This window comes from Rhinolophus hipposideros, assembly GCF_964194185.1.
Source record: "Rhinolophus hipposideros genome assembly, chromosome: X".
Taxonomy (NCBI): domain Eukaryota; kingdom Metazoa; phylum Chordata; class Mammalia; order Chiroptera; family Rhinolophidae; genus Rhinolophus; species Rhinolophus hipposideros.
In genome coordinates this window covers 51,028,051-51,053,284 of record NC_138046.1, presented here as the reverse complement: position 1 = coordinate 51,053,284, position 25,234 = coordinate 51,028,051, and the positions used below count along the sequence as shown (strand labels likewise).

Sequence of the window (25,234 nt, the reverse complement as noted above, 5' to 3'; positions counted from 1 at the left end):
CAGCTTCTCCAACACTTGTTACTGTTTATTTTGTTGATGATAGCCATTCTGTCTGGGGTGAGGTTATATCTCATTGTGGGTTTTATTTGCATTTCTCTGATGATTAGTGATGTTGAGCATTTTTTCATATGTCTATTTGCCATTTGTAAGTCCTCTTTGGAGAAATGTCTCTTCAGGTCCTCTGCCCATTTTTCAATTGGATTGTTTGTTTTTTTGTTGTTGAGTTTCATGAGTTGCTTGTATATTTTGGATATTAGACCCTATCGGAGGAACTGTTGGCAAAAATCTTCTCCCATTCAGTTAGTTGCCTCTTTATTTTATCGATGGTTTCTTTTGCTGTGCAGAAACTTTTTTAGTTTCATATAGTCCCATTTGTTTATTTTAGCTTTTACTTCCATTGCCTTTGGAGTCAAATTCATAAAACGCTCTTTGAACCCAAGGTCCATAAGTTTAGTTACCTAGGTTTTCTTCTATGTAGTTCATTGTGTCAGGTCTTATGCTTAAGTCTTTGATCCATTTTGAATTAATTTTGGTACATGGTGACAGATAACAGACCAGTTTCATTCTTTTGCACGTGGCTATCCAATTTTCCCAGCACCATATATTGAAGAGGCTGTCTTTCCTCCATTGTATGTTTTTAGCTTCTTTGTCAAAAATTATCTGTCCATGTTTATGTGGTTTTATTTCTGGGTTCTCAATTCTATTCCATTGGTCTATGTGTCTGTTTTTCTGCCAATACCATGCTGTTTTGATTATTGTAGCCCTGTAGTACAAGTTAAAGTCAGGCAGTGTGATACCTCCAGCATTGTTCTTTTTTCTTAAGATTGCTTTGTCTATTCGGGGTCTTTTGTGGTTCCAAACAAATCTGATGATTTTTTTGTTCTATTTCTTTAAAAATTGCCATTGGGATTTTGATGGGGATTGCATTAAATCTGTATATTGCTTTGGGTAATATGGCCATTTTAACTATGTTGATTCTTCCAATCGATGAGCATGGAATGTCTTTCCATTTCTTTGTGTCGTCTTCAATTTCTTTCAAAAACGTCTTATAGTTTTCAGCATATAAATCCTTGACATCCTTGGCTAAGTTTATTCCTAGGTATTTTATTCTTTTTGCTGCAATTGCACAAGGAATTGTTTTTTGTATTTATTTTTTGAGATTTCATTGTTAGTATGTAGGAATGCAATGGACTTTTGTACGTTGATTTTGTAGCCAGCAACTTCATTGTATTCGTTGATTGTTTCTAACAGCTTTTTGGTGGAGTCTTTAGGGTTTTCTATATATAGCATCTTGTCATCTGCAAAGAGTGATATTTTAACTTCTTCATTCCCAATTTGGATGCCTTTTATTTATTTCTCTTGCCTGATTGCTCTGGCAAGGACTTCCAACACTATGTTGAAAAGCAGACGTGATAGGGGACAGCCCTGTTGTGTTCCTGAACGTAGAACAAAGGGCTTCAGTTTTTCACCATTAATTATGAGATTAGCTGAGGGCTTTTCATACATGGCCTTTATTATGTTAAGGTATTTTCTTTCTATACCTATTTTATTAAGTGTTTTTATCATAAATGGATGTTGTATCTTGTCAAATGCTTTTTCTGCATCAATTGATATAATCATATTTTTTTTATTATTAATTAATTTATTTATTAGTTTCACGTGTACAAAACAAGGTAATACTTAGACGTTCATCATTTATATCCCTCATACTGTGAACCCCCCTCCCCCCATCCACTATCCCTTCGACCTCACACTGAACCATCACATTATATATATAAAATTATAGTTGGCATTCATTAATGTTTAGCTTCTGATGTACAATGCCATGATCAGGTATCCACAGTATCCCTGAGGTGGTCTCCCAAATAGGACGCATGTCCATCGGATACCGAACAAAATCTTTACAACATTATAGAATACCTTCCCCAAATTAATTTTCAAAAGAAAAACCCTGAGGCCATCTTGTGGTTACCAGCTGCTTCCAAATCCCTTCACCTTTCCCCTTATCCCCAACCCCCTCCCACACACCCATCTAACCACTCTCGGTTTTTTCTCTGCGTCCCCAAAACTGACTCTGATTAGTTCATTCACATAGTCTTTTCTTTAGATTCCATATATAAGTGAGATCATATAATCATATTTTTGTCCTTTGATTTGTTTATGTGATGTATCACATTGATGGATTTCCAGATGTTGAACCATCCATGTGCCCCAGGGTTGAACCCCACTTGGTCATGATGAATAATCTTTTTAATGCATTGTTGTGTTCGATTTGCTAAAATTTTGTTTAGGATTTTTGCATCAGTATTCTTTAGAGATATAGGTCTGTAGTTTTCTTTTTCTGTGTTGTCCTTACCAGGTTTTGGTATCAGGGTAATGTTGGCCTCATAAAATGAGTTAGGGAGTACTGTCTCTTCTTCAAATTTTTGGAAGAGTTTGAGCAGGATTGGTATTAGATCCTGTTTGAAGGTTTGGTAGAATTCACCAGTGAAGCCATCTGGTCCCGGACTATTGCTTTTGGGAAGGTTTTAGATGACTGATTCAATTTCTTTACTGGTGATTTGTCTGTTTAGATTTTCCAGTTCTTCATGGTTCAGCCTTGGAAGGCTATATGTTTCTAAGAACTTGTCCATTTCTTCTAGGTTATTGAATTTGGTGGCATATAGTCCTTCATAGTATTTTTGAATGATCCTTTGTATTTCTGTGGTATCTGTGATAACTTCCCCTTTTTCATTTCTGATTTTGTTAATTAGTGTCTTCTCTCTTTTTATCTTAGTGAGTCTAGCCAAGGGTTTGTCAATTTTATTTTTTTCAAAGGTAGATTCATTTTTTACATGTGGCTTTCCACTTCTCCCAGCACCATTTATTAAAGAGGCTCTCTCTTCTCCATTGTATGTTTTTGGCTTCTCTGTCAAAACTTATCTCTCCATATTTATGTGAGTTTATTTCTGAGTTCTCGATTCTATTTCATTGGTCTTTTCCATTGGTCTGTGTGTCTGTCTTTCTGCCAATACCATACTGTTTTAATAATTTCCCTGTAGTACAAGCTGAAGTAAGGGAGTGTGATTCCTCCATCATTGTTCTTTTTTTTTAGGATTGCTTTGGCTATTCGGGGTCTTTTGTGATTCCATACAAGTTTGATGACTTTTAGTTCTGTTTCTTGAAAAAACTGGCATTATGCTTTTGATGGGGATGGCATTAAATCTGTATATTGCTTTGGGTAGTATGGATGTTTTCACTATGCTGATTCTTTCAATCCATGAACATGGAATGTCTTTCCATTTCTTTGTGTCTTCAATTTCTCTTAAAAAATGTCTTATAGTTTCAGTGTGTAGGTCTTTTACATCTTGGTTAAATTTATTCCTCGGTAGTTTATTCTTTTGTTGCAATTGCAAAAAGAATTCTTTTAAATTTCTTTATCTGGGTTTTCATTGTTAGTGTTCAGGAATGTAATGGAATTTTCTTCATTGATTTTGTAGCGGGCCACTTTAATATATTCGCTTATTGTTTCTAAAAGCTTTCTGGTAGACTATTTAGAGTTTTCTATATATAGCATCATGTCATCTGCAAAAAGTGACAATGTAAATTCTTCATTACCTATGTGGATGCGTTTTATTTCTTTCTCTTGCCTAATTGCTCTGGCTAGGACTTCCTGTACTATTTTGAAAATCAGAGATGATAGGAGGCCCTGTCGTGTTCCTCAACTTAGAGCAAAGGACTTCAGTTTTTCACCATTAATTATATTAGCTGAGGGTTTGTTATATATCCCCTTTATTATGTTAAGGTATTTTTTCTGTACACATTTTATTAAGTGTTTTAATTGTAAATGAATGTTGTATCTTATCAAATGCTTTTTCTACATGTATTGATATAATCATAAGATTTTTGTCCTTTATTTGTTTATGTGGTATATCATATTGATTGATTTGCACATATCAAACCATCCTTGTGCACCTAGGATGAACCCCACTCAGTCGTGAAGTATAATATTTTTAATGCATTGTTGCATTCAATTTGCTAGAATTTTGTTTAGGATTTTTGCATCTGTAATCATCGGAGATATTGGTTTGTAATTTTCTTTTTTTTTGTGTTATCCTTATCAGGTTTTGGTATCAGGGTAATGTTGGCCTCATAAAATGAGTTAGGGAGTATTGACTTTTCTTCAATTTTTGCAAGAGTTTGAGTAGGATGGGTATTAGATCCCCTTTGAATGTTTGGTAGAATTCACTAGTGAAGCCATCTGGTGTTGGACTTTTGCTTTTGGGAAGATTTCATCTGACTGATTCAATTTCCTTACTGGTGATCTGTCTCTTTATATTTTCCAGTTCTTTGAGATTCGGACTAGGAAGGCTGTATGTTTCTAAGAACATGTCCATTTCTTCTAGGTTATTGAATTTTGTGGCATATAGCCCTTCATAATATTCTTGGATAATCCTTTGTATATCTGTGGTATCTGGTAAATTCCCTTCTTTTATTTCTGAATTTCTTTATTTGTGTCTTCTCTCTTTTTATCTTAGTGAGTCTAACCAAAGGTTGCTTAATTTTACTCATCTTTTCAAAGAACCAGCTCTTTGTCACATTAATTTTTTCTATTCTTTTTTTCTCTATTTCATTTAATTCTGCTCTGATTTTTGTTATTTCCTTTCTTCTGCTGACCTTGGGTTTCACTTGTTCTTCTTTTTCTAGTTCTTTAAGGTATAATATGAGGTTATTTATTTGGGAATTTTCTTGTTTCCTGAGATAGGCCTGTAATGATACAAATTTCCCTTTTTAAAACTTTTTTTGCTACATCCCAAAAATTTTGGTAGGATGTATTTTCATTGTCATTTGTTTCTATGTATCTTTTGATCTCTCCTCTAATTTCTTCTTTGACCCGTACATTCTTTTAAAGTATGTTGTTTAAGCTCCATGTATTTGTGTTTTTTCCTGCTGTCTTTTTGCAGTTGATATCCAATTTCAAAGCCTTGTGATCAGAGAATATGCTTGGTATGATTTCAATATTCTTAAATTTGCTGAGGCTAGTTTTACGTCCCAATATGTGGTCTGTCCTTGAGAATGTTCCATGTATACTAGAAAATAATGTGTAGTCTGATATTCTTGGATAAAGTGCTCTATGTAGGTCAATTATGTCCATTTCATCTAACGTGTAATTTAGGACTGCTATTTCGTTATTTATGTTCTGTTTGGATGATTTATCCATAGCTTTCAATGATGTATTTAAGTCCCCTAGTATAATTGTGTTTTGGTCAGTTTCTACCTTTAGTTGTGTTAGTAGTTGCTTGATATATTTCGGTGCTCCCTGAATGGGGGCATAAATATTGATGACTGTTATGTCTTCTTGTTGTATAGTCCCCTTTACCATTATAAAATGTTTGTCTTTGTCTCTTGTTATCTTTTTGACCCTGAAGTCTGTTTCATCTGATATCAGTATGGCTACAACTGATTTTCTCTGGATACCTTTTGATTGGAGTGTCAATTTTTAACCTTTCACTTTGAGTCTATGCTTGTTCTTGTAGCTGAGATGTGTCTCTTGAAGATAGCATATGGTTGGGTTTAGTTTTTTGATCCAATCTGCTACTCTGTGCCTTTATATTGGTGAGTTCAGTCCATGTACATTTAGGGTGATTCTCGATACCTGAGGATTTCCTGTCATTCTATCTTTAGTTTTCTGGTAAGGCTGTGTCTCCATTGTTTCTTTACCTTTTTGTTGTTGTCTATTATTTCTGTGTGGTGGTATTCTATGATATTTGTCTCTGTTTCTTCTTTGTTACAGTATATGTTTCAGTTCTACATTTTTTTGAGTGGTTACCCTTAAGTTTATGTAAAAGAAAGTTTGATATTTAGAGTATTCCAATTTCTTCAGCACACTTGCTTTCTACATTCCCATATGCTGATTCAGGCGTTTACTCTCCCCCTTTTTATGTTTTGGTTGCCACAAATTGTACCTATTGATGGTGGTCGAGTAGCCTCCTTTAGTATTTCTTGTAGTGCAGGTCGTGAATTAGAAAATTCCCTCCGCTTCTGTATGTCTGGAAAGGTCTTTATTCCTCCTTCATATCTAAAGGATATCTTTGCTGGATATTTTATTCTTGGCTCATAATTTCTCTCTTGCAATAGTTTGAATATTTAGTACCACTCCCTCCTGGCTTGTAGAGTTTCTGCTGAAAAATCTAATGATAATCTAATGGGCTTTCCTTCGAGGGTTACTGTCTTCTTTTCGCTGGCTGCCTTGAGGATTCTACTTTGTCATTGATTTTAGACAGCTTCAATACAATGTGCCTTGGAGAAGGCCTGCTGGTATTGAGATAAATAGGTGTTGTATTTGCTTCTTGGATTCGAGGATCCAGTTCTGTCCACAAGTTTGGGAAGTTCTCATCGACGATTTGTTTGAATATATTCTCTGTTCCCTTCCCTCTTTCTTCTCCTTCTGGTATGCCCATAATTGTTATATTGCTCTTTCTGATGTTATTCTAGAGTTCTTTCATTTCTTTTAAGTCTCAAGTCTCTTTCTTCATCCGTGTCATTTCCATGTTTCTATCTTCAATGTCACTGATTCTTTCTTCCATCTGGTCAATTCTACTACCTAAGCTGGCTATTTCATTCTCAATTTCTTCTATTGAGTTCTTAATCTCCAGGAATTCTATTTGGTTCTTTTGTAAAATTTCAATCTCTTTAGTAAAATGCTCATGTTGTTCTTTGATTGCATTTCCGAGTTCATTAAACTGCCTTTCTGTGTTTTCTTGCATCTCATTGAGTTTTTTCAGAACTGCAATCTTGAATTCTCTGTCATGTAAATCACATATTTCCATATCTTTAAGTTCCTTTTCTTGAGACTTTTCACTTTCTTTCTGAGCTGTCTTGTTGCTTTGGCTATTCATGGCAATTACTGATTTATTATTTCTCTTCCTAGACATCTAAATAGTGGGTTGTGCAACAGGTTGATAGGAAGAAGTCTTTCTTTTGTTTTCCTGTACTTGTTGGTAGAATGTTTTATTTTCTCTCCAACTGCAGCCTTTTTGTTTCCTCTCACGCAGTAGTGCAATGTTTTCTCTGCACTATTCCAGCTTTTCACACAATGTGGGGGATTCCCTTGGAGATGGGCTTCTCCTCTGTTAATAGTTCGCTTGTGTCACAGGACTCATTGTCCGTGTTGGTATGCGGAGAGCTTCTGAAGTTCCAAAGCTCTTCCTGCACCAGATTCAGAGCCCGTATGTCTCAGCAGTTCTGTTTACTCCTGCAATGATCTGCCCAGATAGGTGCAGCCAGGGGTGGGGTGAGTTGTGAGGGGTGGCCCAGAGCAATGGCTGTGACCAGCACCACAGCCGGTCCTTTGTCCACAGCTCCCTCCCCTTTACCGGAACTAGTTGGGCTGCAAATCTGTGTCTGCGGTCCACAGCTCTCAGAAGAGCAATATTCTGTTCTTTTGATGTGACACTGCTACTCTTCTGCTTCTAACACCAGGCAGGTGGGGGCGGGGCGAGCTCTGGGAGGGTAGGGAGGGGTTGGCTAGTCTTAGTCCCTAAGGCTTCCATTCTCTGCTCGGCAGTGAGAGCTTAAACCACCGTTTATAGCCTTTTTCCCTCAGTCTTTGCTCCGAGGTCTCTGCCGTGAGCGTTGGGTTTAGCCCTGTTATATGCTGCCCCCTCAGCCCTGTGGGCCATAAGCGGAGCCCTAGAAGTCCGAGTTCTTCCCTCTCCCACAGATGCGGTAGTTCCGGGATGCAGCGAGCTGGGAATACTGAGCTAGGTCTGCGTCCTGTGCCAGCGCGGATCCGTCTCCGCACTTCTCCCTTCCCTCCTCCCCTGCTTGTGCGATGCACCCACCTTTAGGTGAATTCAGTACTGGACCTGTTCTTCTTGCCTGTCTGCTGTGCAGGGAGTCCTTTGTGGAGTTATTGTTGTTCGTTTAGTTGTAAATTCCAGGAAAGCTTTACAGAGGCTCACCTCACGCTGTTATTTTGATCCGACCTCCTTTTCTTTTCATGTGTGATTAAATGTTGTGTTCGTTTTGTTATCAAGCATTATTATAGGAAATTAAGTGTACTCATCAAGTAAAATTTGAATTAAATAAGCCTTTTGTAATATTGCAGTATTTGAATTCCTGGTGAGTAAGAAGTGTGCGTTCAACATCTTCATCATTTCTTATAATTTTAAATCTAGTATTTTACCTTGTAATAAATTTTCAGCAAGTCTCTTGCTAGGGTTAAGAAACCAAGAAAGTAGTCTGAGAATATGGAATAAAGTTAGGAAAGCAGAAGTACTATATTAACCACACTGAAACCTTGCTGTTGATGCTCCTTCTGCATCCTGCCTCAATAAAGCTTTTTGTTTGTATGTTTGTTTGTTTGTTTTATCTTTTTTTAAATGCCAGAATAAAAAATCAAGGCATATGCAGCCTGCACGGAAGCAATTCAGCAACCATGGTAAACTGACACAGAGTTGCTCTAAGCTTGCCTCCACAAACAGAACTGACATGAGAGTTTTGTTCCAAAATCTAATCTTTTTTTAATTAAAGTTTATCAGAGTGACAATTGTTAGTAAAGTCACACACATTTCAGGTGTAAAATTCTATAATACATCATCTATATATCACATTGTGTGTTCACCACCCAGAGTCAGTTCTCCTTCCATCACCATATATATTTGATCCTCTTTACCCTCATCTACCACCCCCCACCCCCCTTACTCTCTGGTAACCACTAAACTATTGTCTGTGTCTATGAGTTTTTGTTTCTTCATTTGTTCATCTTGTTGCTTTGTTGTTCTCAGTTTTATATACTACATATCAGTGAAATGATATGTTTCTCGACTTTTTCTGTATGACTTATTTTGCTTAGCACAATAATCTCAAGATCCATCCCCGTTGTTCCAAATGGCACTATTTCATCTTTTCTTATGGCAGAATAGTGTTGTATTGTGTACATATACCACATCCTCTTTATCCAATCATCTACCGCAGAACACTCTGGTTGTTTCTATGTCTTGGCCACCATAAATAAAGCTGCAATGAACATCATCAGAGCACATATATCTTTACAGATAAAAGTTTTCAGATTTTTGGAGTAGATACCCAGGAGAGGGATTGCTGGGTCATATGGTAATTCTATTCTTCATTTTTAGAGGAACCTCCACACTGCCTTCCATAGCGGTTGCACCAATCTACATTCCCACCAATAGTGTATGAGGGTTCTCCACAGCCTCTCCAACACTTGTTATTGTTTGTCTTGTTGATGATAGCCATTCTAATTGGTGTAGGGTGATATTTCCTTGTCATTTTTGTTTGCATTTCTCTGATGATTAGTGATGTCGAGCATTTTTTCATAGGTCTATTGGCCATTTGTATGTCCTCTTTGGAAAAATGTCTATTTAGGTCCTCTACATATTTTGCAATTGGTTTGTTTGTTTGTTTGTTGTTGTTGAGTTGTATGAGTTCCTTATATATTTTGGATATTAGCCCCTTATCAGAGGCACTGTTTGCAAAAATCTTCTCCCATTCAGTTGGTTGCCTCTTTATTTTGTCGATTGTTTCTTTTGCTGTGCAGAATCTTTTTATTTTGATATAGTCCCATTCATTTATTTTAGCTTTTACTTCCCTTGCCTTTGAAGTCAAATTGATAAAATCCTCTTTGAACCCAAGGTCCATAAGTTTAATACCTAAGTTTTCTTCTATGCAGTTTATTGTTTCAGGTCTTATGTTTAGGTCTTTGATCCATTTTGAGTTAATTTTTGTACATGATGACAGATAGTCTAGTTTCATTATTTTGCATGTTGCTTTCCAATTCTCCCAGCACCATTTATTGAAGAGGCTATCAGCTTGTACTACAGGGCAACAATAATCAGCTTGTACTACAGGGCAACAATAATCAGAACAGTATAGTATTGGCAGAAAAACAAACACACAGACCAATGGAAGAGAACTGAGAACCCAGAAATAAACCCACATAAATATGGACAGATAATTTTCGACAAGGAAGCCAAAAACATCCAATGGAGAAAAGACAGCCTCTCCAAAATCTGTGTTGTTTTTTTTTTCAGTTTCCAACATAGGTCTTCAGTTCCCAGTGTATGTTATTCAATTAAATTATTATTGTAATTGTACACCTGAAACCAATGTAATTTTACTAACAATTGTCACCCCAATAAACTTTAATTAAAAAAATATTATTTTGCAAAATTTGTTAGCATGATATCTGGTACAAAATAGGTGCTCAATAATTATATGCTAAATTAATGGATGTCATAATGTGTAGGGGAGAAATTATATTCTGCCTCAGAAACTAAATGTGTTAAATTATACATAAATGGCATATTAACTTGATAGAGAACAATCAAAAACAAAAGTGGTCTTTTATCTCAATTTAGTTCCCTCTTTTCCATATTTTATTTATATATGAAAGGGGTATCATATATAATAAATAAGTGATCCTTTTGAAGGAGAGTTGTATCCAAGAAAAAGACTGTGTTTTGTATTTTTTCAGGCTACTTTTAGCAAAGATTAACAAAATTTTGTTTTAAGCTTAAATTCCACCAGTACTGAGTGGTAGTCCCATCTCTAAAGGTTATTATTCTCATGAATTTCACTTAACTTGAATTTGTCACTGAATATAAAAGGAATATGTTTATTTAAGAGCATTTAGAAACTATAGAAAAATATAAAGAAGATAATTACAAATTTCCATAAAGCCGTTAACAGACAAAATAATATCACCGTTTAATACTTTTGAGTAAAAGTTTATTTTGAAAATGAATTTAGTTCTTTCCTCACTTTAATAAGAATTATCTTTTGGACATTCAATTTACATTTTGTAGGTGTTTGTTTGATTTTTAAAGTTAATTAAACAATCCCTCATTAATCTGTGCTTTTTTTGTAGTGAATGATTTGACTTGGTTAGTTTATAGGTCAATTCTGTCTATCTCATTGTATCTTCAACAGGTCCAGAAAGCACAAGGACTAGTATGCACGGGAAAGCCAGAAAAACTATAAGTCATGGGTGGGAAAGTCAGCTGTGGAGAGAGAAGAAGTTTGGCTTAGTAGAGCACCTGCATTACAGCTGTGTTTATCCTGAAAGTATTCCACGGAAATTTACTTTGGAACACAAAGATTTTCTCATTCAGCAGTATAATTCTCAGCCTGCAAAATACATACCACCAAAAGAAAGGCACCCCAAACTTAATGATTTTAAGAGTGCCCGAAGCCTTGGACATTTTGAAGTAACTATCCTAGGTAAGTCAACGTTCTCTTTGAACATTATTTATTTAGCATACTTAAATGCAAACAATACGATTTTGCTTCAAAAATTTAAGCACCCTCACAAGAAAATATTAAACTGAAAGAGAGCTCCTGTTTGGCTCAAACCAAAAGGATGAAGCACTAATTCTAATACATTAAGTTCTAATGGTGGGCTTTTAAACATTGGCAAGTCCTTGGAAAGTATTTGGGGAGAGAAGATTGAGAACCTAGGGAATTTTCCTCACCCCTGACTATCTGATTACTTCTAAAATTGATTCTGTTCTCCATTAGCCACCACTTTCTTGCCCACATTATTTGCCTCTTCCTCAGAGCATCTGAACCATTGAAAGTTAAAATGTAGGTTAATGAGGAAAGGTACTAATCAAGAGAAGCTCCTGTGAATAAAAGTCTGTTTAGCCCCTGAAGAAAATAAAATTCTCAAGTAACTCAAGTTGAATAGAAAGAAGTTACTGAATAAACTTCCCATATCTGTCTTATATGGGAAGCTGATTTCCTCACATTCAAAACTAAGAAGTAGCTATAGAACGTATAGAAATTTGAAGGAGGCAACACATTTTTAAACATATTTATTTATTTTATTAGTTTCAGGTGTACAAAGCTATGTAATAGTTAAACATTTACACCCCTCACGAAGTGATAACGTTCCCCAATCTACTTCCCCTCTGACATTGCATATAGCTGTTACAATACCATTGACTACATTCCCTATGCTGTACTTTACATCCCAAGACTATATATGCATACATTTATATGTCTGTGTGTATATGTGTATATGTATATATATATATACATATATATATATACATGTATATGTATAATTATAGTTAACATTCAGTATTATTTTACTTCAGCTTCAGGTGTATAGCGCAGTGGTCAGGCATCTACACAGTCTATGAAGTGATCCGCCCAATAAGTCCAGTACCCATCTGGTGCCCTACATGGTCTTTACAACAGTATTGATTATAGTCCCCATGGTGTATTTTATATCACCATGAGTATATTCTGACTACCAATTTGTACTTTCTAATCCTTTCACCTACTCCCCCATCCCCACCCTCCTCCCATCTTGCAACCATCACTTTTTTTCTATGTCTCAGAGTCTGTTTCTGTTTTGTTTGTTCATTTATTCTGTTCTTTAGATTCCACATGTAAATGAGATCATATGGTATTTGTCTTTCTCAGTCTGACTTATTTCACTTAGCATAATATTCTCTAGGTTCATCCATGTTGTTGCAAATGGTAAAATTTCATTATTTTTTATGTCCGAGTAATACTCCATTGTATAAATGTACCACAATTTCTTTATCCAGTCATCTATTAATAGGCATTTTGGTTGCAGGCATTTTGTCTATTGATAGACATTTCCATATCTTGGCTATGGTGAATAGTGCTGCAATCAACATATGGGTGCATATATATTTTTGAATTAATGTTCTAGATTTTCTTGGATAAATAAATATGCAGGAGTGAAATTGCTGAGTCATAAGGTTGTTCTATTTTTGATTTTTTGAGGAACCTCCATAATGTTTTCCATAGTAGCTGCACCAATTTGCAATTTCACCAACAGTGCACGAAGGTTCTCTTTTCTCTACATCCTCGCCAACACTTGTTTGTTCATTTATTGAAGATAGCCATTCTGACAAGAGTGAGTTGGTATCTCATTGTGGTTTTTATTTGCATTTCTCTAATGATGAGTGACCTTCATCATTTTTTCATATGTCTGTTGGCCAACTGTATGTCTTTTTTGGAGAAATGTCTCTTCATGTCCTCTGCCCATTTTTTAATTGGGATGTTTGGTTTTTTGGTGTTGAGTTGTATGAGTTTTTTTTTTAATTATTAGTTTCAGGTGTACAAAGCAATGTCATAGACGTTTCCACCCCTCACAAAGTGCTAATCCCCCCAATCTACTATCCCTCTGACATTGTATGTAGCTGTCACAATTCCATTGACTATTTTTATATGCTGTACTCCACATTCTGTGGAGATTATATATATAACTATAGTTGACATTCAATATTATTCTACTTCAGCTTTAGATGTATAGTGTACTAGTCATGACATCTACACAATCTATGAAGTGATCCCCCTGATAAATTCAGGGAAACACCTTACATAATCTTTAAAACATTATTGATTATATTCCCCATACTGTGTTTTATAGCCCCATGGCTTTATTATGACTACTAATTTGCACTTTCTATTCCCCACCTCCTTCCTTATACCGTGTTTTCCTGAAAATAAGACCTAGCCGGACCATCAGCTCAAATGCGTCTTTTGGAGCAAATATTAATATAAGACCTGGTCTTACTGTACTATAAGACTGGGAAAATAATTAATATAATATAATATAATACAATACAATACAATACAATACAATACAATACTGAGACTGAGTCTTATTTTAGTATAAGACTCGATCTTGTATGATATAATATAAGACCAGGTCTTATATTAAATTTTGCTCCAAAAGACTTATTAGAGCTGATGGTCCGACTAGGTCTTATTTTCAGGGAAACACAGTGTGTGGAATCTAAAGAACAGAATAAACAAGCAAACTAAACAGAAATAGACAGAGATACAGAGAAAAATAATGTATGAGTTTTTTTAATAACTTTGGATATTAACCCCTTACCAGATGTATCATTGGCAAATGTCTTCTCGTATTCAGTAAGATGTCTTTTTGTTTAATTGATGGTTTCCTTTGCTGTGAAAAACCTTTTTAGTTTGATGTAAAACTAAGACTGATAAACTATCCAAAGAGACCGAGTAATGCAGTCTAATAAAAGAAGCATCTGTAATGTTTAATAATAAAAAAAATATTTTAAATTAAAAAAGAAACATTTGAAACTTAGGTCTAAGACTGTCTGACAGAGTTAGTGGAAATTCATACTTTTTCCCCTTTACTCTCTCCCAGTCCCACTTCCCTACATCCTTACACATAAATATGTACATACATGTGTTTGCGTATATGTGTGTAATATATGAAAAGTATGAATTTCCACTAACTCAGACAGTCTTAGACCTAAGTTTCAAATGTTTATTTTTTAATTTAAAATATTTTTTATTATTAAACAGTACAAATGCTTCTTTTATTAGAATGCACTACTTGGTCCCTTTGGTAGTTTATCAGTCAGTTTTACATATTGGAGACAAAAATTACAGCAAGGATTTCCCATGCCTCACAAAAAGTAACCATGGCAATCATGAATTCATCTGGAAACATAGAAATTGAATATTTTTCTTCTTTTTAACATGTTACTGATCCATTAAACATCTCAGCTGTTTTACAAGTAATTGTAAACCTTTGTGGCTTTTGCTGTGCATCACCTAAAAGCAAGAATCAAATGTGAAGAAGGCTTGGCACGGCCGGGTGGCTCAGGTGGTTAGAGCGCGAGCTCTCAACAACAAGGTTGCTGGTTCAATTCCCGCATGGGATGGTGGGCTGCGGCCCCTGCAACTAAAGATTAAAAACGGTGACTGGACTTGGAGCTGAGCTGCGCCCTCCACAACTAGATTGAAGGACAACTACTTGGAGCTGATGGGCCCTGGAGAAACACACTGTTCCCCAATATCCAATATTCCCCAATAAATTTTTTTTTAAAAATGTTAAGAAGGCAAACTTATCATTCTGCCCAGCCAGCTCTAATCCATTATAGAATGATGCTGTTTTATATCCTACATGTTTTCACGGATGTAAGGTGATTTACAGGGATGAATACAGTGAAAAATAAGCCATGTGTGGATAAAACAAAACAGAGCATTTAAAAGGAAACAGAAAAAGTAGATGTTACTAGGTACTTGCAAATAACCAAATTTCTACCATTGGGCAGTAATTTTCTGTGTGCTTTCTGTCGAGGAGAGAGAGGAGATTTTTCCTGATTAGATATTTTAGAGTTAAACGAAATTTGGATATCTTTTAGTACTACTTTCTGGCTAGGTCAAAACCAGGCTGTGATTAGAAATTTTGTCTCCTGAGTCGTTAAACCTATCTTCTGTTACAGAAAAAGTAAACACTCATAGATAGGAACGCTGTTATTTTTTTCTCCAACAAAACTCTGAACTGTAGTTCAACCAGAGAACTCACAACAAATGTTATTAATAATGTTGACTAGAAATCACCTTATTTTGCAATTTAGAAAATAACTCAAAATAGTATCAATGACATGCTGATAATAAAGATACCTTCCTGAAAATATCAGGATTTTAAAACTTCTGATATTTTCTTAATTCTAAGGCATACTTTCTTTTTTTCACATTTGCAAGTTGGAATGCATCTTATGGTCAATGAGTACATTTAATGCAGTGTTTCCTTTTATTAAAAAAAAAGACATTAAGTTGATGGTATATCTTCAAGTTAAATTTAGTCTTGAAATCAAAGAAATAAGTACCAGAATGTGCACTTTCACATGAGTTTTGCAGCATTGCTAAGATTCATATATAATATTAGGGGGTGGCTACGCTTGTTATAATCCTGCGTTGGAATCCTCCATAAATTCTAGATACCATAACTATTTTAGTTTATGAATACCAAATTTTAGTAATTCTTAAAAATCTTTAAGTAGCCCTTAGTTGTATGTTACACTGAAGCTATGGAATTTAGTGAGTGTCATTTGCCCACGAAAAGCAGAGAATGGACTTGCATTTCTGGATTAGTATACAACTTAACAAGAAGGACTTTGTTTGCCCATCAGTGGCCCATATTCAATACTTAAGAATCGTTGTAGGGATTAATAGGAGATATATTAAGGTCATAGAATCTGTTGGACATGGTAGCCAACATCAGAAAAGAACAAAAGGGAGGAGTGAAGTTAAGGATAGTTCCCAGGGTTTTGGTTTGCGTGTCTGGGTAGAATTCATAGAATTTTAAAGCTTTGTTCCTTGTGTTTACCCTTGCTCCAGCCATGATGGGCTCCTTACTCTAGTCTAGTTTTGACTACTCCCTGCCCCACCTGAAATACCCTCCTGTTTATTTATTTATTTTTGGTGGGTTTTTTTTTGTTGTTGTTGTTGGTTAGTTGGTTGGTATAACACTGTTTATCAAGAATGATCAAGGGTAAGGGGGGAGGGGTTGGTAGAAGAGGGTAAAGGGGGTCAAATATATGGTGATGGAAGGGAAACTGACTCTGGGTGGTGAGCACACAATGTGACGTATAGATGATGTATTATAAAATTGTACACTTGAAACCTATGTAATTTTACTAACAATTGTGACCCCAATAAATTTAAAAAAAAAGAAAGAAAGATCAAGACAAAGACTACAGGAGTGTCCCTTCTAGGACACAGAGGCCAGGCGTCCAGAATCTGGGGGCTGCTGGTGGGGAGGACAGTTGCCCCCAGTTGGACCCTTAGGTTTCCACAGATGGAGTAGGAGTGTCATGACCCCCTCGTGTCCCTCCCAGTCATGAGTATTGGCTTCCCCTACCCAAGGCTCTTTCCAACCACCAATGCCCTCCTCCCCGATATCCCCTGGGCCTTCATTTCCAGATCAGTGGAGGGATGTGGTCTGGTGCAGGAGACAGACCCACTCAGTGTTGGGCTCTGCCTGGACCAGCTCCTGGTAAGCATTGGGGCGGAGCTTCCCTTGCAGCCCCTGAAGGCAGGAGCCCTTGGGTAGGTGTTCAGTAGGGGGATGCAGACCAGGATACCTTCCTGTTCGTTTAAGTACTATTCATCCTTTAGTACCCAGCTTCAACCCTTGCTTTTTATCCACCTTAGGTGACATTGACCCATATAAAGAAATGACAGTCATAGGTCAGGATTCACTTGGGTTGTTCCTCTGTAGCCCCTTTTCTACTGCAGCCTTTTACAGTCCTAATGGTAAGTGATTGACACTTGTATATCAAGGACAGATGAGACCTAGTTACTACCATACATACCATACCATATATCTTTAAGTCCAAATGGCAATAAGGGAACCAATAGTCTTCTCTGAATTCTCCTGTGTAGTAATGGCACATGTCATGAATGACCAAGAAAGCACTCTACATGTCTTCATTTATGTGACTAGTCTGTCCTCTAGATATTAAGATTTCAGCCTTTCATCAGTAGGGAAAATTTTTTGCATTGTTATTTCTAACAGTAGTGATAGATTACACTGAAGTAGCTCTTCTTTCAACCAATAGCATGTATTCATAAATGTTTCCACAGCTAAGGGTTTAGTCTGCAGCTTTGAAATACAGTTTATTACAGATGTGAAGCTATTTGGCATGTGTTAGGATCAGCAGTAAACTTGGCCTCATTAGCACATGTACTAACCCACTGAACTTTTAATGAAGTGTGATTTTTCTATAACAGGTCTGAACCATGAGATAGCAATTGATGTTGCATTCCTACCCATGTATTGTCCAGAAGATATCCGAACATCTCAAATAGACACATTATTAACCTGCATGAATTACAGCTGTGTGTATCCACAGGAAGGAAGTGGCCGTGAAATGGTGCCAGGTCCAAGAGCAATAGCAGGTAAGACAATCTCAGCATTCTTTTCATTCAGAAAATAAAATTAACATTGTAAACAGCCCTAACCTTAAGACATTATGATATAAACAGTTCTAGCCTTAACATTTAATATAGTTTAAAGGGTTATTTGGTAAATATACACCAAGACTTATAAGTGAGAATATATTTTTCAATAAAATGAAATGGATTAATGGTTTCCATTCTAGACAGGCATTACGAATGTTCTCTTATAATACAGTTCTAAATGTCAGTGTTCGTTAGGCCTAAGTGGTATGCATATGGAGCAGTGCAAATTCTACTCTTCTCTCCTTTTAACTCAAGAGAGACAATTTATCCTTTCACCTTATAATTGCCTGAAATTTTCACACCTCCATAGTACAGTGCAGTACAATTGTTTTCTCCTATAAATGTTTAGGTATTCAAGTGAAACACAATGAATTCTTTGAGGAGTGGTAGGAGTGTATGTAATCCCAATATTGAAACCTTTCAATCAACTAATCATTTAGGCTGCTACATAATATACCAAACTTAAATTATTTCTATATACCTATACAATTATGTGTCAATAATTATTTTAGTCACTTTCTGTTGGCATTTCTATTTCCTAAGCACATGGTAAAGTTTTAAGCAGTTTTCATTGAGCTTATAAGGATATTACATTTTAAAGAGCTTTGAAAAAAGGCTTTATTAACTTAGGATTTTGTGGTGGGTCTTTCTATGCTGATGAAACTGTTGAGTGTATGTTGTTTTTAAACAAGTCTTATGAGCTGTGCCTGATGATTAACTTTTGGCATAAATGGTTACTGCGGACTGAACTTGAGTAGCTAATTTTATAAGAGATGAGGTTTTTTCCCCAGTCTATTTTAGAGATTACATATTAGTTGACTTACATTATTACTTCCTACATTACAGCTCCTTAGACTTCCACAAATTCCAGATTTCTCAATTAGTGTCCTAATATGTAATTTAAATATTTGTGTACTTTTGCTCTTGCTTCACACAATATCCACTTTCGTCACATTTCTTCTGCTAAATGCTATTATTGAAATAAAATATCAAGGCAAATTTATCAGCTCCCTACTAGTTGCCAGTGCCAATATTCTTCCAATAGTCACCAACATGATCACATGAAAATATGTGGTACCATTCTCCTAAAGAAGTTAACATTTGGGAGATGAAAGGCAAGAATTTCTAGAGGAGAAAAGTGATACGGTAATCAAAAGCAGGGTGATTTATTTCGTGTTTTTCATGACATAGCATTATTATTAATAATAATAATAATAATGTCCATTTAGCTCTGTGCCAAGCACTGTGCTTGCACATTTAGATAAGTCACGACTAATCCCAGTGAGAGCCTTGCCAGGTGAACATGATTATCCCCTATTTATAAATGATTAGACTGAAAATCAGAGCAATTTACCAGCATAAGTAACAGCTAGGATTTGAACCCAGATCTGTCTAATTTAAACTTTTCCATTCCTTCCATGATTCCAAACAGAAAGATAAAAATAGGTACAGAATAATGTAATACATTGGCTTATAGTACAACATTGGTGTCATCTTTTAAACATTTTTATGAGCTGGTTTCTTTTTATTACCTTGAAAATAATGTAGATTTACTTTGCTCCACTAAAAAAGATAAATAAAAATGATTAAATATGGTTTTGGAGTACTAGTCCGTATCTTGACATTATTGGTAGCATCTGTTTGATGTATTCACTGTTTTCTGCAGAAGTCGCAATAACATAACTTTGATGAATATATGTGATGAATTGGAGGGAAAAAAAAGATGAAAGACAGTGGTAATATACGAAAAAAAATATCAGCTTATGTGATACTAAATCCAAGTAAATATTTAACTATTTTACAATACTTACCATCTGCTTTTTACTTTTAGGTGATATTATAAAAGCAGTAACTGAACTGGATAGAATGCGTGTCGTCTGTATCTTGGATATCTGTAATTTGGGTAACAACAAGGTAGAAGTCTATTTGCATAAAATTTATAGTCCAGATAATATTTATTAAAAATTGGCAAATGAAATTATTATACGTCACAAAGAGGTCACTGCTTTAAAGATATTTTATCATTTTATTGGTAATTTCAAGTAACTGTTTTTCTGAAAGAATATTACATAAACTCTAAAGTTATTAAGTGGTTTTATGTTTGTCTTGTATTTGGAGCTAACGTTTCATTTTAAATTAATTACTGAAACAGTCAGTAAAACAAGTTTTTGTGTATCAAGAAAACTTACCTTACTTCTATATGACTGTTATCTTGACTTACAAAAATTTGTGTTCACTGTTTTGTGAAGTGTGCTTTTGTTCTAAAGCTTCAGCATAAGGCATCTGGACTTAGAAGAGTAGCTTTTCATGGACATTTAACATCCTGCCAGTTTTATTCACCTATAATGGGAAATTTTGAATTGCTAATTTGGAGATTAAATGTTTCCAAAGTGGTCACCCGGCATTTCTCACAACCAAAGTAGTAGTAGTTGCTATCATTTTCAAAAGCATGCTTTTGTGATGGTCCAATTGCCCCCTCTATAGTTTGTTTGGCTATACAATGTGCCTGCTAAGGGTTTTCTACTCCCTCCTGTGACTTCATGTCCTTTGAATTTCTAAATGTTTTGACCAGTGATCTTAAAGCCAGAGGCTACAGTATGTCTATATACTTGCCGTATTAATTTGTAATTTTGGTACATGTAGTGTGACTTTAAATAGTGAAATTTTATCTCATGTTAACATTTCAAGTGCTCATATTGAAAGTATAAAATAATAACTAGGGAGGTGATTTTATTCTAGTTGTCTGTTATACTTCATTTTAACTGTAAACGGCCTGTCCACATTTGCAAGGCCCTATGGTTGACATCTGTGTGCATCTCTGACCATCACATGAGTTTATAATTATTCTGTATCAAGAGGAATCTGATTATAGTTAAGCTGTTAACTAGTGGAGTTTCCTCCTAGCCCTGTGGTTCTGTGACTTCATATGCTATATATTTTAAATGTATTAGACAGCTCATGAACCTAAAGACAGATGCTGCAGTTTGTTCATAAATGTGTTCAGCCTTTTGTTTTTATAATTGTGTTTAAATGTTATTAAAATTGTGAATACTTCTCATCTTAAAATTTTGAGTTATTATTAAAGAAGTTAAACACAATAACTTTTTTGGTCACCCATCTCATTTTGAATGGATCTGATGTCTTTCTTCCGTATTTTTGGCCTATGGTAGACCTACATGTTCTTGCTAAATGAACCAGTATGATTCTTCCATGTGGGTTGAAAACTGTTGTTTTATCAAAAAAAATCTGAGTTTTTGCATTTAGCTATAGTAACTTTATAAGACAATTCAATTTTAGTGCCACATAAATGTTGGGGAAGGGAAAAATATAATACGTAAGTAGCTATTGACTAAAACCTCAGGCTGAGATTTCAAAACTACATACTTTAGCAGGCATAATTTGTACTCTCATATTGAATGAGAAATATGAACTTTTTTTTAATTTAGGATTTTTAAAGACAACTTCCCTAGCAACTTCTAGCAATGTTTCTATCCAAATTTGAAGTTAAACATCTTTGTCCACATTTCTGGATGTTGCAAAATTAGATAGCTATTGTGGCAGTTTTCTAAGAAAAATAGCAAACTATCATCAGAACTTACCTTCAAGTGACAATATGTATTTATTAATTGCAAATCAACACAAATATTCCACTGTAATGTCGCCTTCAGAGTAACAAATCAATTATTAAATTATGAAATATTACATAATCTACAAAAGGACAATAGTCTCTCTCTCCGAAGTTTCTGATTTTAGATGGCATATGAGATATACACATTGAAATTCATTGGTAAGCTATTAAAGGAAGAATCTGAGCACATGTTCTCCCTGCCATTTTTTTTCTTTGTGTGTGTTGGAATTATATTGCATTCATTTTACTCATATTAAGAAAACGATTTTTAAGAAATTTGAAACTCTTATTTAGTAACACTAACAATATTTGATGTTCTAGCTAGATACCTCCTGCTAATATGGACAATAGATTACAAGGTCTGACAATTAAGTTCGGGAACTTGCCACCTTTCTCTTTCCTTGGCAGCACTATACAAACAGCTCGGTAAGGGTTCATAACCTTGGTATATCACTGTCTCACAGCTGCGTTTGTGTCGACGTGTGGTAGGGTCCTGCTGAGTGGCATTCACTACTGTTGCGTGTTTTTGTGTGCCATAGCAAGAATGTCTGAGCCTGAATTAGAGCAATGAACAAACACTACATTTCTTGTTAAGCTTGGCAAGAGTGGAAGTGAAATCAGGGACATGTTAGTCCAAGTTTATGGGGATAATGCCATGAAGAAAATGGCAGTGTACAAATAGATTCAACATTGTAATTAGGGGCGAGACCGCGTCACAGATGAAGAGTGGTCAAGGTGGCCAGTAACAAGGAGAACTGATGAAAACATTGCAAAATTTCATCGAATTGTGCGTCACAATCATCGGCTGACTGTCAGAAGCATAGCACACCAAGTAAACATTGATAGAGAAACAGGAAAACCTTAACTGAAAATCTTAGCATGAGAAAGGTGTGTGCAAAAATGGTCCCGAAGGACCTACCAGATGAACAAAAGTAAAGGAGAGTCTAAGTTTGCCAAGACCTTTTGGAGAGGCAAGAGGATGTTTTGGGCCATGTTATCACTGGTGATGAAACATAGGTGTACCAATATGACCATGAAACAAAGCGTCAAAGAGCACAATGGAAGTCAGCCAATTCTCCATGACCAAAAATGTTCCATCAGTCCAAATCAAGAGTCAAAATGATATTGCTAACCTTTTTTGATATCAGAGGGATTATTCATTATGAATTTCTACCACCTGAACAAATAGTTAACCAAGTTTACTATTTGGAAGTGCTGGAAAGGCTGCATGAAAAAGTTAGAAAAAAACGACCTGAACTTTTCACCAATTCATGGTTCTTGCATTGCGACAATGCACCAGCTCACATGGCATTGTCTGTGAGAGAGATTTTAGCCAATAAACAAATAACTGTATTGGAACAGCCTACCTACTCACCTCATCTGGCCCCAAATGACTTTCTTTACCCGAAGATAAAGGAAATATTGAAAGGAAGACATTTTGATGACATTCATGACATTAAGGGTAATACGACAGCTCTGATGGCCATTCCAGAAAGAGTTCTGAAATTCCTCTGAAGGGTGGACTAGGCCCTGGCATTGGTGTGTAGCTTCCCAAGAGGAGTACTTCGAAGGTGACCTTAGTGATATTCAGCACTAAGGTATGTAGCACTTTTTCGAGGATGAGTTTGCAAACTTAATTGTCAGACCTCATAGACTACAGGTAACCCTTAATTATTCATAGCGATCTTAATTGTCAGATGCCGTATAACCAATTATATATTTCTAATATAATTTATATAGTACAATTGGGCTGGTTGCTATTTCACTGATGGGTACCTTTTCGAGTACATTTTATCTCTTATTTTTGTTGTTGTTGTTTACTTTTTTACACATTGCTATGCAATCATTTGAAGGTAAATGGATGTGACGTAAAATATGTATTACTCAGTACTGCTTATTTCAATAACCAACTGCTTTTAGTGAAGGAATTTTAGAAAAGAGGTTAAATTTTATTTTAATTTATTGGGGTGACAATTGTTAGTGAAATTACATAGTTTTCAGGTGTACAATTCTTTATTACATCATCTATAAATCCCATTGTGTGTTCACCACCCAGAGACAGTTCTCCTTCCATCACCATATATTTGATCCCCCTTTCCCTCATCTTTCACCCGCAACCCCACTTAACCTCTGGTAACCACTAAACTATTGTCTCTATCTCTGAATTTTTGTTTCTCATTGGTTTCTCTTGTTCTTTTGTTGTTTTTGGTTTATATACCACATATCAGTGAAATCATATGGTTCTGAACTTTTTCTACCTTATTGCACTTAACATTATAATCTCAAGATCCATACATGTTATCACAGATGGTACTATTTCACCTTTTCTTATGGCAGAATAGTATTCCATTGTGTATATATACCACAACTTCTTTATCCATTCATCTATCGAAGGACATTTTGGTTGTTTCCATGTCTTGGCCACCGTAAACAAAGCTGCAATGAACATTGGAGCACACGTGTCTTTATGGATAACTGTTTTCAGATTTTTTTGGGTACATACCCAGAAGAGGGATTGCTGGGTCATATGGTAATTCTATTCGTAATTTTTGGAGGAATCTCCACACTGCCTTCCATAACGGCTGCACCAGTCTGCATTCCCACCAACAGTGTATGAGGGTTCCTTTTTCTCCACAGCCTCTCCAACACGTTACTATTTGTCTTGTTTATGATAGCCATTTTGACTGGGGTGACGTGATATCTCACTGTGGTTTTTATCTGCATTTCTCTGATGATTAGTGATGTTGAGCATTTTTTCATATGTCTATTTCAGTTTGAATATCCTCTTTGGAGAAATGTCTCTTCAGGTCCTCTGTCCATTTTACAATTGGGTTGTTTTTTTGTTGTTGTTGAGTTTCATGAGTTCTTGTATATTTTGGATATTAGCCCCTTATCGGAGGCACTGTTTGCAAAACTCTTCTCCCATTCAGTTTGTTGCCTCTTTATTTTGTTGATGGTTTCTTTTTCTGTGCAGCAGCTTTTAAGTTTTGTATAGTCCATTCATTAATTTTAGCTTTTACTTCCATTGCCTTTGGAGTCAAATTCATAAAATGCTCCTTGAACCCAAGGTCCATAAGTTTAGTACCTATGTTTTCTTCTATGCAGTTTATTGTGTCAGGTCTCATGCTTAAGTCTTTGATCTATTTTGAATTAATTTTGGTACATGGTGACAGTGAGCAGTCCAGTTTTATTTTTTGCACGGGGCTATCCAATTCTGCTAGTACCATTTATTGAAGAGGCTGTCTTTCCTCCATTGTATGTTTTTAGCTTCTTTGTCAAAAATTATCTGTCCATATTTATGTGGTTTTATTTCTGGGTTCTCAATTCTATTCCATTGATGTATGTGTCTGTTTTGCTGCCAATACCATGGTGTTTTGATTACTGTAGCCCTGTAGTACAAGCTAAAGTCAGGGAGTGCGATTTCTCCAGTATTGTTCTTTTTTCTTAAGATTACTTTGGCTATTCAGGGTCTTTTGTGGTTCCAAACAAATCTGTTGATTTTTTGTTCTATTTCTTTAAAAAATGCCATTGGGATTTTGATGGGGATTGCATTAAATCTGTATATTGCTTTGGGTAATATGGCCATTTTAACTATGTTGATTCTTCCAATCCATGAAAATGGAATGTCTTTCCATTTCGTTGGGTCTTCTTCAATTTCTTTCAAAAATGTCTTATAGTTTGCAGCATATAAGTCCTTCACATCCTTGGTTAAGTTTATTCCTAGGTATTTTATTCTGTTTGCTGCAATTGCAAAAGGAATTGTTCTTTGTATTTCTTTTTCTGAGATTTCAATGTTAGTATATCGGAATGCAATGGACTTTTGTACATTGA

The 25,234-nt window shown here is 35.5% G+C and overlaps 1 protein-coding gene across 2 annotated transcripts in view; it reads left to right on the top strand.

The window, feature by feature from the left end:
- Positions 1–20,865, top strand: part of RADX (RPA1 related single stranded DNA binding protein, X-linked) — a gene marked incomplete at its 5' end in the record, with an annotated part of 54,072 nt that extends 33,207 nt beyond the window's left edge. For both annotated transcript variants that reach the window (XM_081042461.1, XM_081042460.1), the window contains 3 exons: positions 10,933–11,223; positions 17,545–17,712; positions 19,607–20,865. In XM_081042461.1, coding sequence (XP_080898587.1) covers positions 10,933–11,223; positions 17,545–17,712; positions 19,607–19,737 — 590 coding nt within the window. In that variant the 3' untranslated portion in view covers positions 19,738–20,865. The remainder of the gene's footprint in view (positions 1–10,932; positions 11,224–17,544; positions 17,713–19,606) is intronic.
- Positions 20,866–25,234: the final 4,369 nt, after the last annotated feature.